The sequence below is a fragment of the Gasterosteus aculeatus genome, chromosome 7 (genome assembly GCF_964276395.1).
Source record: "Gasterosteus aculeatus chromosome 7, fGasAcu3.hap1.1, whole genome shotgun sequence".
Taxonomy (NCBI): Eukaryota; Metazoa; Chordata; class Actinopteri; order Perciformes; family Gasterosteidae; genus Gasterosteus; species Gasterosteus aculeatus.
In genome coordinates this window covers 31,419,028-31,432,376 of record NC_135694.1, presented here as the reverse complement: position 1 = coordinate 31,432,376, position 13,349 = coordinate 31,419,028, and the positions used below count along the sequence as shown (strand labels likewise).

The 13,349-nt window shown below is 46.2% G+C and overlaps 1 protein-coding gene across 2 annotated transcripts in view; it reads right to left on the bottom strand.

Annotated features, from left to right (window-relative positions):
• jade2 (jade family PHD finger 2) overlaps positions 1–13,349 on the bottom strand; it is a 64,919-nt gene that overhangs the window by 9,072 nt on the left and 42,498 nt on the right. The window contains exons 11-12 of one of the 2 annotated variants that reach the window (XM_078107019.1): positions 4,333–4,450; positions 3,643–3,741 (exon numbers count right to left, since the gene is read on the bottom strand). In XM_078107019.1, the coding sequence (XP_077963145.1) occupies positions 3,643–3,741; positions 4,333–4,450 (217 nt within the window). The remainder of the gene's footprint in view (positions 1–3,642; positions 3,742–4,332; positions 4,451–13,349) is intronic. The other variant, XM_078107020.1, reaches the window with a different exon arrangement.

The window sequence follows — 13,349 nt, the reverse complement described above, 5'->3', positions numbered from 1 at the left end:
GTAAACCCTGCGTGGAACACAAACAGTCTCACAGCTGTGAAGGAAACACTCTGCACATGCAGCTCTTATTGTTGGGTTGTCTTGTTCTCACAGACTCCTGCTGTGTGTGTGTGTGTGTGTGTGTGTGTGTGTGTGTGTGTGTGTGTGTGTGTGTGTGTGGGGGGGGGGGGGGGGCTGAAGGTTGGTTACAGCCTCAGCGTTTAGAAAAGCTCATTTTATTTGCTTGTGAAGCGCCTGTTTGTTCTGTACTGAAGAATGTGACGTGTCCACATTTTCAAAATAAGATGAACCTCTGTGATAAAAGAAGAAGGTGCCGCATGTTGTTGTTAATCATCCTGACATGCTGCACGTCTGCACGTCACTCACTTTTGAACCTTTGACCTTTGATCAGCCTTCAGCGCCAGCTGACTCCGCTTAACGAGACTTCCTGTTACTGTGGCGCACGGCATCCTGATACAACAGGAAATGGAGCACGGCGTAGAAACGTATAAAAAACACATAAACAAGGCTGTGTGAGTGACCTGTCAATCACAGTGAGCCCCGCCCCAAAGCATCCCCTGTTTTACTCACATGGACGTAATTTACTAAATGAACATTGGTGTATTGAAGAAGACTTGAGGCCATGAACTGATGTTTACAGAGTGTGTGTGTGTGTGTGTGTGTGTGTGTGTGTGTGTGTGTGTGTGTGCGCTTGCTTTAGCATGGAGGAGCAGGACGTGCGTGGACGGAGCTGAGACCAGAGAGAGACTCCACACTGAGACGACCGTGTAGTTCACTACAGCCACTGAACGGTCACGAGAAGGTTGCCGTGTACTGTGTGCTCGTGTGCTCTTTAACCATTTATATTACCAAACACGTCTAGCAGACATGGAGCTCAGGGACTCTCATGTCGATGTCGACTGTTGGACTAATGATAAGATGTGTGCTGCAGAAACAGTCTCAAACATAATGAGCCTTATGTGTCTCCCTGTTGGTGGTATCACATTTAGTAAAAAAGTGGAGACTTATTTCATTCATTTCATGCCTCCGTTGCATCTTCTTCCTTTTCTTTTGCTTGGTCGGGAGGACCATCTCATCATCTCATCCTCTCATCTCATCCTCTCATCTCACATTCCTCACACATTTGGGTTTCTGCTAATCTGATCTCGTCCTTTCATGCGTTCCACGGATTGAAAATCCTTTCTTTGGGTTTTCAAGGACGCCTGCAGGCGGTGTTTCCTCCTCCTGCAGTTTGCAGTTTCTAATCTCCACCTATCAGCAGTGGGGAGCCCCCCCCCCCCCCCTCCCCCCACACATCTTCCACCCCCCCCACACATCTTCCACCCCCCCCACACATCTTCCACCCCCCCCACACATCTTCCACCCCCCCCACACATCTTCCACCCCCCCTTCGCTTGTTTAGGTGCACACGGGGATTCATCTTGAAGTCTGTGATTAATTCCCCATGTTTCGAGGTGCCCTGAACTGCAGAGTAAGTCTGTGTGTGTGTGTGTGTGTGTGTGTGTGTGTGTGTGTGTGTGTGTGTGTGTGTCCCTTTTCTTACCTGAGCTCATTACTGTAATATGAGAAACTTTTCCTCCCTCTCGCCCTTTTCACACTCGTAGCTATTTTTTCTTTCATATTATCTTCCTGTCCCTTCCCATCCTCCTCTTCCTCAGTCCTTATTTTATCTGTCTTCCTCACGCTCTATCACACACACACACACACACACACACACACGCACATTGTGTATTTACAACATTTACTTAAGGCCGGTGTCTTTAGGCAAATATCGTCTGCCCAGAACTAATTATTAGGGCCGTGAATACAAAAATTAACTCATTAATCACACATTTTGAAGTTCATTAATCTTAATTAATGGTGATTAATGAACACTGTTGTTGTTTTTAATGAATGTTTGTTTTTATTTTACAGATGTAATGAATAATTAATTAGAACGTGAGTATTTTAGACACAGTCGTTTAATTGTTAATGTTATTTTAAACATAAAACTACACCCATTGGATCATTCAAATGGGTGTAGTTTCATTCCAACGACTCTCCCTGTTGTCCTCGTGCACTTTGCTCTCAACGCATCATTTAACGTTTAGCAGGACGTTTTCAAACCAGGTCTTTCAGGGACACGGTGGTGGTCCTCTGCAGACTGTGAGCCGCGCAGGGTAACGTTAGATGTTGGGATCCAAGTAGCATAGCAGCTAGCTTAGCATAGCAGCTAGCTTAGCCCTAAGCCCCCCCCCCCAATAAAGATGGCGGAGGAACGGAGAGTAAGAGGGCAAAGAGAAAAGGTGAGGGACACAACAAATCATTACAGCAGACAACCTCATCCTTCACTCGCACGCACGCACGCACGCACACGCACACAAACACACACACACACCCACACACACACACACACACACACACACACACACACACACTCTCTAATCTAACTCCTGTGGCACTGGGAATAGATATGGCTGTTTAGTGCCAGCAGCACTGCTTCTGGTACCTGATGGCAGCACAATCTGCTGAGTCAGCAGCTGTGTGTGTGTGTGTGTGTGTGTGTGTGTGTGTGTGTGTGTGTGGGTTGACACAGAGGGAGTTACAGAGTCAGTGAAAGTGTTTGTAAGATTTAGAGAGTGTATTAATGTGTGTGCAGCGGGAATGATGAGAACTTCTAGACACACACACACACACACACACGCACACACACACACACACACAGCCACAGGGGCGAGCTGACAAGAGCTCACTGTCGTTACCACGACAACAAGCTTTTCCGGTCCCAGCCGGTAGAACCGACGCGGCGCCTCAGCACAATCACCTCTTTAGTGCGTCCATGTTTGTGTGTGGAAGCCACTGAGGGGGGACGACATTTAAGTGTGCGACATCACTGCGGAAAGGACACAATGATCCTCTTTTTCCAAACTCTCCTTCGAACTTCTTGCGTGACTTGCGGCGCGTGCCAAGCAGGACCTGCTATTCATCTTCCAACAACTATGCGAGCATCTCGCGCGATAGCGGACACTACAACATGCGTTTTTATCCCTCTGCCTCCACAGTTCCATCATCACCATGGCAACAAGAGCTTGTGAATCTGGGAGCCAACGAGAAGCACCCGACTCTGTTTTAATGATCGTGTTGTTGTCCGTCCACGAAGGAAGTGATCTGTGCCTTTAACTCCTCTAGCATGAGAAGCATTTACACAATTTCAACAGTAATCACACATTTTACTGAGTTCAGCTCAACTCAAGGGTCTTTTTCCCTTTTTCCCTTTTACGTCTACAGGTGACATTGTGTGACCTGTAAACCCCAGAAGGCCGTTCTATAACATCAGTATGTTTACTGATAACAATTGGAAAAGCTTTTTGTAGGAGAAGAGCTAATTGATCATAATTTGTTTTCAAAGCGCTCTCTGATTGGCTGTTTTTGCTCCTCCTGGATCAGATCCTCCAGCCTGAACACAGTATGTGTGACGCTGTCTGTTAGCTGCTGACGGTCAGACACGCGTCACATCAATAAAGATAAGACAATCCCTTATTAGTCTCAGACTCCCGCTGCTACGAAGGCAAACCTTCACAGTCTGATGACATCAACACAGCAGCTGGCCCTGCGCTGACTCCAGGTCAGTTTCAGTATTGATTTTAAGATGCCGTTACTAACTTTTGAGGCTCTTCGTAGGCTGACCTCTGGCTCCAGATGCAATCTCACTCGATGTACTAAAGTCCGGGCTGGTGTCAAAAGGTGAGGAGTCTCCCGGCTCTGGAATAGTTTAACCAAGGGGACACCGATCAGTCAGAGAACTTTATTCGACGCCGTGGCAGACACCTGTGAATCAGCGTGTAGCCCCGCCCTAAAGCGTCCCCTGCTTCATGGTCTGTTTGACTCTAAATGGACCATCAGTTACTAAATGAACATCATGCTGTGTTGAAGACTTGAAACTAGAGACTGAGACCATGAACTCATGTTTACAGTGTTTACTGAGGGAATAAATCAAGAGAGAAGTAGAGTCATTTTCTCATAGACGTCTATGGGAGCAGAGGAGTCGCCCCCTGCTGGTCACTACACAGAATGCAGGGTTAAAGCATTTACTTCACTTTTAGAGCCGCCAGATGCGGCGGCCTGGTTGGCTATGAAATAATCATAATTACCTCCTTTATGAGAAGTATCTGTGCTTCCAGGTAAAATGCTACCGGTGCACACAGATCCAACCTCGGGGTCGCACTAATGATTTAGATCTCGTTATGAGCAGATATCGAGCCAATGTGTCTTCCGGCTCCTCCAGCTGGAGAGTGGGTGGAAGCCAGCAGGTGTGGAAGTAACGGCCTTGTGTTCTCTCCCGCGCTCTCTTACCTCCAGCGAGGTCCTCCTCCAGCAGCTTAATCTGCAGGTGGAAGATCTTCTCCTGCAGGTCGCACATGGTGTGTTTCATCTTCTCCCTCCGAGTCACCATGTAGCAGAGGTTACGCACCTGAAACACACGGCATGGGGGTCACAAGGACGCACATTACGACCTGCAATCATGATACAACACACACGGCAAACATACTTCATTAAAGATGGATCCAGGCGCACTCAAACGCATTAACACACTGCACATTAACACTCTGTGCATTAACACACTGCACATTAACACACTGCGTATTAACACACCGTGTATTAACACACCGCACATTAACACACTGCACATTAACGCACTGCACATTAACACTCTGCACATTAACACTCTGCACATTAACGCACTGCACATTAACACACTGCACATTAACACACTGCACATTAACACACTGCGCATTAACACACTGCGCATTAACGCACTGCGCATTAACGCACTGCGTATTAACACACTGCACATTAACACTCTGTGCATTAACACTCTGTGCATTAACACACTGCGCATTAACACACTGCACATTAACGCACTGCACATTAACACACTGCGTATTAACACACTGCGTATTAACACACTGCACATTAACACTCTGCGCATTAACACACTGCGTATTAACGCACTGCACATTAACGCACTGCACATTAACACACTGCACATTAACACACTGCACATTAACACACTGCGTATTAACACACTGCACATTAACACTCTGCGCATTAACACTCTGCGCATTAACACACTGCGTATTAACGCACTGCACATTAACGCACTGCACATTAACACACTGCACATTAACACACTGCACATTAACACACTGCGTATTAACACACGGCACATTAACGCACCGCACATTAACACACCGCACATTAAAACACTGCACATTAAAACACTGCACATTAACACTCTGCACATTAACACACTGCGTATTAACACACCGTGTATTAACACACCGCACATTAACACACCGCACATTAACACTCTGCACATTAACACTCTGCGCATTAACACTCTGCGTATTAACACACTGCACATTAACACACTGCGTATTAACACACCGCACATTAACACACCGCACATTAACACTCTGCACATTAACACTCTGCGTATTAACACTCTGCACATTAACGCTCTGCACATTAACGCACTGCACATTAACACACTGCACATTAACACACTGCACATTAACACACTGCACATTAACACACTGCACATTAACACACTGCGCATTAACACACTGCGCATTAACGCACTGCACATTAACACACTGCGTATTAACACACTGCACATTAACGCACCGCACATTAACACACCGCACATTAAAACACTGCACATTAACACTCTGCACATTAACACACTGCGTATTAACACACCGTGTATTAACACACCGCAAATTAACACACCGCACATTAACACTCTGCACATTAACACACTGCGTATTAACACTCTGCACATTAACACACTGCACATTAACACTCTGTGCATTAACACACTGCGTATTAACACACTGCACATTAACACTCTGCACATTAACACACTGCACATTAACACTCTGTGCATTAACACACTGCGTATTAACACACCGCACATTAACACTCTGCACATTAACACACTGCGTATTAACACACTGCACATTAACACACTGCACATTAACACACTGCACATTAACACACTGCGTATTAACACACTGCACATTAACGCACCGCACATTAACACACCGCACATTAAAACACTGCACATTAACACTCTGCACATTAACACACTGCGTATTAACACACCGTGTATTAACACACCGCACATTAACACACCGCACATTAACACTCTGCACATTAACACTCTGCGCATTAACACTCTGCGTATTAACACACTGCACATTAACACACTGCACATTAACACTCTGTGCATTAACACACTGCGTATTAACACACCGCACATTAACACTCTGCACATTAACACACTGCGTATTAACACACTGCACATTAACACACTGCACATTAACACACTGCACATTAACACACTGCGTATTAACACACTGCACATTAACGCACCGCACATTAACACACCGCACATTAAAACACTGCACATTAACACTCTGCACATTAACACACTGCGTATTAACACACCGTGTATTAACACACCGCACATTAACACTCTGCACATTAACACTCTGCGCATTAACACTCTGCGTATTAACACACTGCACATTAACACACTGCGTATTAACACACCGCACATTAACACACCGCACATTAACACTCTGCACATTAACACTCTGCGTATTAACACTCTGCACATTAACGCTCTGCACATTAACGCACTGCACATTAACACACTGCACATTAACACACTGCACATTAACACACTGCACATTAACACACTGCACATTAACACACTGCGCATTAACACACTGCGCATTAACGCACTGCACATTAACACACTGCGTATTAACACACTGCACATTAACGCACCGCACATTAACACACCGCACATTAAAACACTGCACATTAACACTCTGCACATTAACACACTGCGTATTAACACACCGTGTATTAACACACCGCACATTAACACACCGCACATTAACACTCTGCACATTAACACACTGCGTATTAACACTCTGCACATTAACACACTGCACATTAACACTCTGTGCATTAACACACTGCGTATTAACACACTGCACATTAACACTCTGCACATTAACACACTGCACATTAACACTCTGTGCATTAACACACTGCGTATTAACACACCGCACATTAACACTCTGCACATTAACACACTGCGTATTAACACACTGCACATTAACACTCTGCACATTAACACTCTGCACATTAACACACTGCGTATTAACACTCTGCACATTAACACACTGCACATTAACACTCTGTGCATTAACACTCTGTGCATTAACACACTGCGTATTAACACACCGCACATTAACACTCTGCACATTAACACACTGCGTATTAACACACTGCACATTAACACTCTGCACATTAACACACTGCGTATCAAAGTACTTTGCTGCCATGTGTATCACAAACACGGATCCTCCCTGATCGTTCTTCACGGGTTCATATGCTGAACAAACAACTAACACATCAGCCATGAAGGATGAGTAGCTGCAGAGGAAGGAAGGAAGGAAGGAAGGGAGCCAAACTAATTGGGCCTAAGCCAGAGCATTTGCATCCCAAACTAACGAGGCAGAAACGGTAAACCAGTCATCATGTGTCTCCAACCCAGATCTGCTGTGTGTGTGTGGAGGGGGGTGTTAGGAAGGACCCAGGTTCTAGAAGGTAAACACCTATACCAGAAAAACAATACACAACAATACAAAACCGCAGCATGGATGTGGACTACCCCCTAAGTGTGTGTGTGCGTGTGCGAGTGCGGGTGCGCGTGTGTGCGTACAGGCTGTCCAGCAGGCCGACTGTTTATCTGCTGGTCTTGATGGATTCTGAGCCACTACATCCCTGTTTGAGCGCCTCAGATAAAAATAGCGGCTCAACTGGAACACAATGTGCAGAGCCGGGCTTTGATTAGGACACTGTGTGTGTGTCTGTGTGTAGGGAGCAGGATGGGAGGTAAAGATAAGGAAAGAAACTTTTTAGACCTTTTGTCATACTGTATGTGTGCGTGTGCGTGTCTGAGCTGCCCGGGGCGGAGAGGCAAGACACACGTCAGATTTCCAATTTGGTCCCCGAAATAGAAATAAACCCAGTGGGACCAGAGCGGGAACGCGTCTGTGACACGGGGGTCATGGACATAAGTCATAGGCTACTCGTGTGGTAAACTACTGCGCTAGAATAAAGACGTTGCCACATCCAGAACCACAACAGGGCTTTTATTTATTTTCATATTGACTCTTTCGGGTCAACGTGGGTCCGAGACCCTCGCCGCCTACTAATGAGCGCCATCCACTGGTAGGAAGCAGGCAGCTGAAGATCAGGGTTATCCTTTTTAAATCCCCCCACCCCTCTTCCCCCAGTGTAGAGACCCGGGGTTAAACAGGAATGGGCACTTAAACGTGGTCAGCTTGATCCAGGGGGGCGACCCCCGGAGCATCAGCAGCATCCCCGGGTTCAATAACCACCCACGGCCCAACTGGAGCCGTTGCTGTTAATGAATAAACGTTTCTAAAGGACTTCTCACAATTAAATATCTACCAGTAGCTACAGGGGCTCCTCTCTGGAGAGGCTTTTATTTTGGTAGGCTGCAGCTCAGGAGCAGAATGCACTACGAGTCTCAGTTAGATCAGAACTTTGATTAATTTTAAAATACTATCACTTTGTTTATTAAGAACTTAATGGTTTTGGGCCAAAACAAAATCTCTGATCTGCCTCTGCAGCCCCCCCCCCCCTCTAGTCTCCTGGGACCGGGTACACTGCCGTTGTGAAGGTTGAAAACAAAACCCTTTAGCTCTATGAGACACACATTTCTGGATGAAAAGTGACTTTCACACCAAGGCCGACTGCAGATTGCTGTTCTTTTAGCGTAAGCTGGTTGTGTTTCAGTTCATTATTTCCTGCCCCCCCCAAAGGCTTCACATACGTCAGTAGCCATTAAAATATGACCTTATTGGACACAGGTTCAACAAGGTGCTACGCAGATGAGCTTCTTTCTTAGCTTGTTTTTACTCTTCCTGGTCTAGAAAGCATGTTATTTACTCTTTATACAGATTGACGGCTTGTAGCGTTAAAGACTAAAGACATAAAAAAGAAGAGCATATGAAAGAGAGAGAGGAGGGAAGGACAGATGGAGCTAGCAAGGGAAGAAGTGAAGGAAGGAAAGAGGAAAAAGTGGGTCAGACAGGCAGACACCACACACACATCACACAAACACACACTACAATCACACACACGCATGAGTCTATCACTTCCAGACGCACACACGCTACATGATTTATTAGCTTGCGCTAACCAAGCCGCGGCCACCTGGGATCCATGGCAACGCACTTCTCCCAATCAGAGCTTGGGCGTTGAGCTTTTCGGGTTCTGCGTGTCAGTGTGTGTGTGCGTGTGTGTTTGTGTGAGTTCTTCGCATTGCTTTTTGTAGCCACGTGTGTGTGGATACTCATATAAGATGACATGTGTGTACCCAGGAGTACAAGTGTGTCGTGCAGACACACACACGATGAAGTTACACCAGAGCGCCTCCTCCCTCCTCGCTCCATCACCACACTCGGTCTAATAGCAAATACGTAAAGATCAACTCCGGCTTCTGAAAAGCGCGACACTGAGCTTTTAATTGTTAAACTGTTTCATGTCAGCAAACAGAGTTTGGGGATTAAATTGTCTCCTAAATGTCCACCGACAAAGTCTCCGGGCAGCATGGGCGTCTCTCGTCATGTCAACATTAACTTTGTTTGTTGTTGGTATTTGTGCTTTCTCGCACAAATACCGTGCGAGATCGTGGTTCTATCTGGACCCTGTTCCTGCCTCTTACCGTGGCCCTGATGACACCTGCTGCTGCCATCATCATTATTACTATTATCTTGAATATTAATCATATTACTATTACTGTCCTTATAAACCGACATTACCCTTTCTAAAGCCTTTGTGCTCTCCCCCCCACAGGCTTCTGTGGATGGTGGTTCTATCTGATGGTGGTTCTATGTGTTCTATGTCTAGGTTCTGATGGTGGTTCTATGTGTTGGTGGTTCTGTCTGATGGTGGTTCTATGTGATGGTGGCTCTATGTGTTCTATGTCTAGGTTCTGGTGGTGGTTCTATCTGATGGTGGTTCTATGTGTTCTATGTCTAGGTTCTGATGGTGGTTCTATGTGTTGGTGGTTCTGTCTGATGGTGGTTCTATGTGATGGTGGTTCTATGTGATGGTGGCTCTATGTGTTTTATGTCTAGGTTCTGATGGTGGTTCTATGTGACGGTGGTTCTATGTGACGGTGGTTCTATCTGATGGTGGTTCTATGTGATGGTGGTTCTATGTGACGGTGGTTCTATGTGTTCTATGTCTAGGTTCTGATGGTGGTTCTATGTGTTGGTGGTTCTGTCTGGTGGTGGTTCTGTCTGATGGTGGTTCTATGTGACAGTGGTTCTATGTGATGGTGGTTCTGTCTCATGGTGGTTCTATGTGACGGTAGTTCTATGTGATGGTGGTTCTATGTGTTGGTGGTTCTGTCTCATGGTGGTTCTATGTGACGGTGGTTCTATGTGATGGTGGCTCTATGTGATGGTGGCTCTATGTGATGGTGGTTCTATGTGACGGTGGTTCTATGTGTTGGTGGTTCTATGTGACGGTGGTTCTATGTGACGGTGGTTCTATGTGTTCTATGTCTAGGTTCTGATGGTGGTTCTATCTGATGGTGGTTCTATGTGTTGGTGGTTCTGTCTGGTGGTGGTTCTATGTGTGTTCTATGTCTAGGTTCTGATGGTGGTTCTATGTGTTGGTGGTTCTGTCTGATGGTGGTTCTATGTGACAGTGGTTCTATGTGATGGTGGTTCTGTCTCATGGTGGTTCTATGTGACGGTGGTTCTATGTGATGGTGGTTCTATCTGATGGTGGTTCTATGTGTTGGTGGTTCTGTCTGGTGGTGGTTCTGTCTGATGGTGGTTCTATTTGACAGTGGTTCTATGTGATGGTGGTTCTATGCGATGGTGGTTCTATGTGATGGTGGTTCTATGTGTTGGTGGTTCTGCTTACTACTCCAATTATTTGAATCATTTCCGTCATATGAACTGAATGTCTGGTTCCTCTTCTACATTGTTCATTCTGTACTCGTGACATCATTGTGGTCCATCAGGAGACGGATCCTCCTCTGAGGTTTCTTCCCTTTTTCCCCATGAAGGGTTTTCATTGTTTGGGGAGTTTTTCCTGCTGATGTGAGCGTTTGGGGACAGACGATGTCACATGTGTACAGACTGTAAAGCCCTCTGAGGCACATCTGTAATTTGTGGTTTTGGGCTCTACAAAATAAAACGCATTGAATTCAATGCCTCTTCATTGTTATGTTCCTCTGCAGTGCTGTGGTTAATATTGGGTTGCTTTATGGCACAAAATGAGACGTCTATTTCTTTCGTTATGTTGTCAGAGGGATTCTACATCGTCCTCCGGCGCCTTAAAGTGCGTTTCCTCTTCCTTAACGCTCTTCCTCAGCTACCTGCAACGACACCCTGAGGAAAAGGGTCTGTGGCGCTGATCTTTTAATAGAAGCTTTACTTTACAACATGAAAATCACATACTTTCTGTTCCTCCATTCATGATACTGCTCACGGTAGATCAGCACAAACATACACACACTTCACACACTAAACGCAAAAAGGTTGTGTTTAGGGAATGTAAAAAAATATATAACACAGCACAATACATGCAGAAAAATATCAATATCATCTAAACTGATCCTAACAAGCAGAGTATTTTTCACTGAAGTTCTTAATTAAATGATAAAATACTCAGTACATGAGTAGGGAGGGTGTAATGAGGATCATTCCATACGTCAGTGTGTTGTTGCAGTGTGTGTGTGTGTGTGTGTGTGTGTGTTTGGGGGTAGGAGGGGGGGGGGGGCAAGCTGCTCCTGTATTTTAAGGTTTAACTTCCAGTGAATTATTTATCCTTGCACTGGCCATGGGTCTGAAAATATATACCCCCCCCCCCCCAACACACACACACACACACACACACACACACACACACACTGTGCAACAACACACTGACGCGTGAAATTATACAGCCGAAGCAGCTATAAATATTTATCCATCCTCCGCCTCATCTTTATTTCATCCAACAGATCTCATATCAGAGGGGCAGAGAGGGGGGGAGGGCAGGAGGGAGAGAAGAGGGGGAGGGGGGGGGGGGGCAGGAGGGAGAGAAGAGGGGGAGGGGGGGGAGGGCAGGAGGGAGAGAAGAGGGGGAGGGGGGGGAGGGCAGGAGGGAGAGAAGAGGGGGAGGGGGGGTGAGCAGAGGATGAAGCGGTGAAGGATGAATGAAGATGGAGGTGAAAAGAGAACGGGACAAAAGAGAAGGAAAAGAGTCGGAACTAGAAGTTCTGTTGGTGGATTGACGGACGAAGGGAGGAGTTACAGGATGTGGGTGGAGCTTATCCAGCGGTCTGAATGGCGGCCACGAGACATTCTAGAAGCAGTTGAACGATATTAGTAAATCAAACGATATTTGTTTCCCTGAGAGACGGAGGGAGACGTCCTGTTACATCATTCATATTCCAGCAGACAGAAATAGTGAATTTCATCTCTTCTTCCGGCATTTGGTCAATTATTTTTCACTCATAGCCAAACCGGCGCGAGTTTAATATTCTGCTTTTGTTTTGTTGAATCACTATGCAACAACTTAATGGCACAATTATTGAGTAATATGTTAAAAACATGGGCGGCACGGTGGCGTGGTGGTTAGCACTGTTGCCTCACAGCAAGAAGGTCCTGGGTTCGATTCCGCCCAGTGGCCTTTCTGTGTGGAGTCTGCATGTTCTCCCCCTGTCTGCGTGGGTTCTCTCCGGGTTCTCCGGCTTCCTCCCACAGTCCAAAGACATGCTCTGGGGATCAGGTTAATTGGGGACTTTAAATTGCCCGTAGATGTGTGAATGTGAGTGTGAATGGTTGTGTGTCTCTGTGTAGCCCTGCGATTGGCTGGCGACCAATCCAGGATGTACCCTGTCTATCGCCCGAAGTTGGCTGGGATGGACTCCAGCCCTCCGCGACCCTGTGTGCAGGATAAGCGCTTTGACAATGGATGGATGGATGGATGGATGGATGGATGTTAAAAACATGTTTTATGACCCATTTGGTCCCATTTAAGTCCAATCCAAATCTATTTGATATCTTCAATGGCGCTCAATGCTACGTGAAGAAACCCATCAAAAGCGTCTTGTGCATGTCTGTGTCTGTGTGTGTGCATGTCTGTGTCTGTGTATATGTGCATGTCTGTGTGCGTGTGCGTGTGTGTGCGTGTGTGTGTGTGTGTGCGAGAGAGACAGAGAGACGGAAAGCAGGACCTGAGTCGGTGTTTCC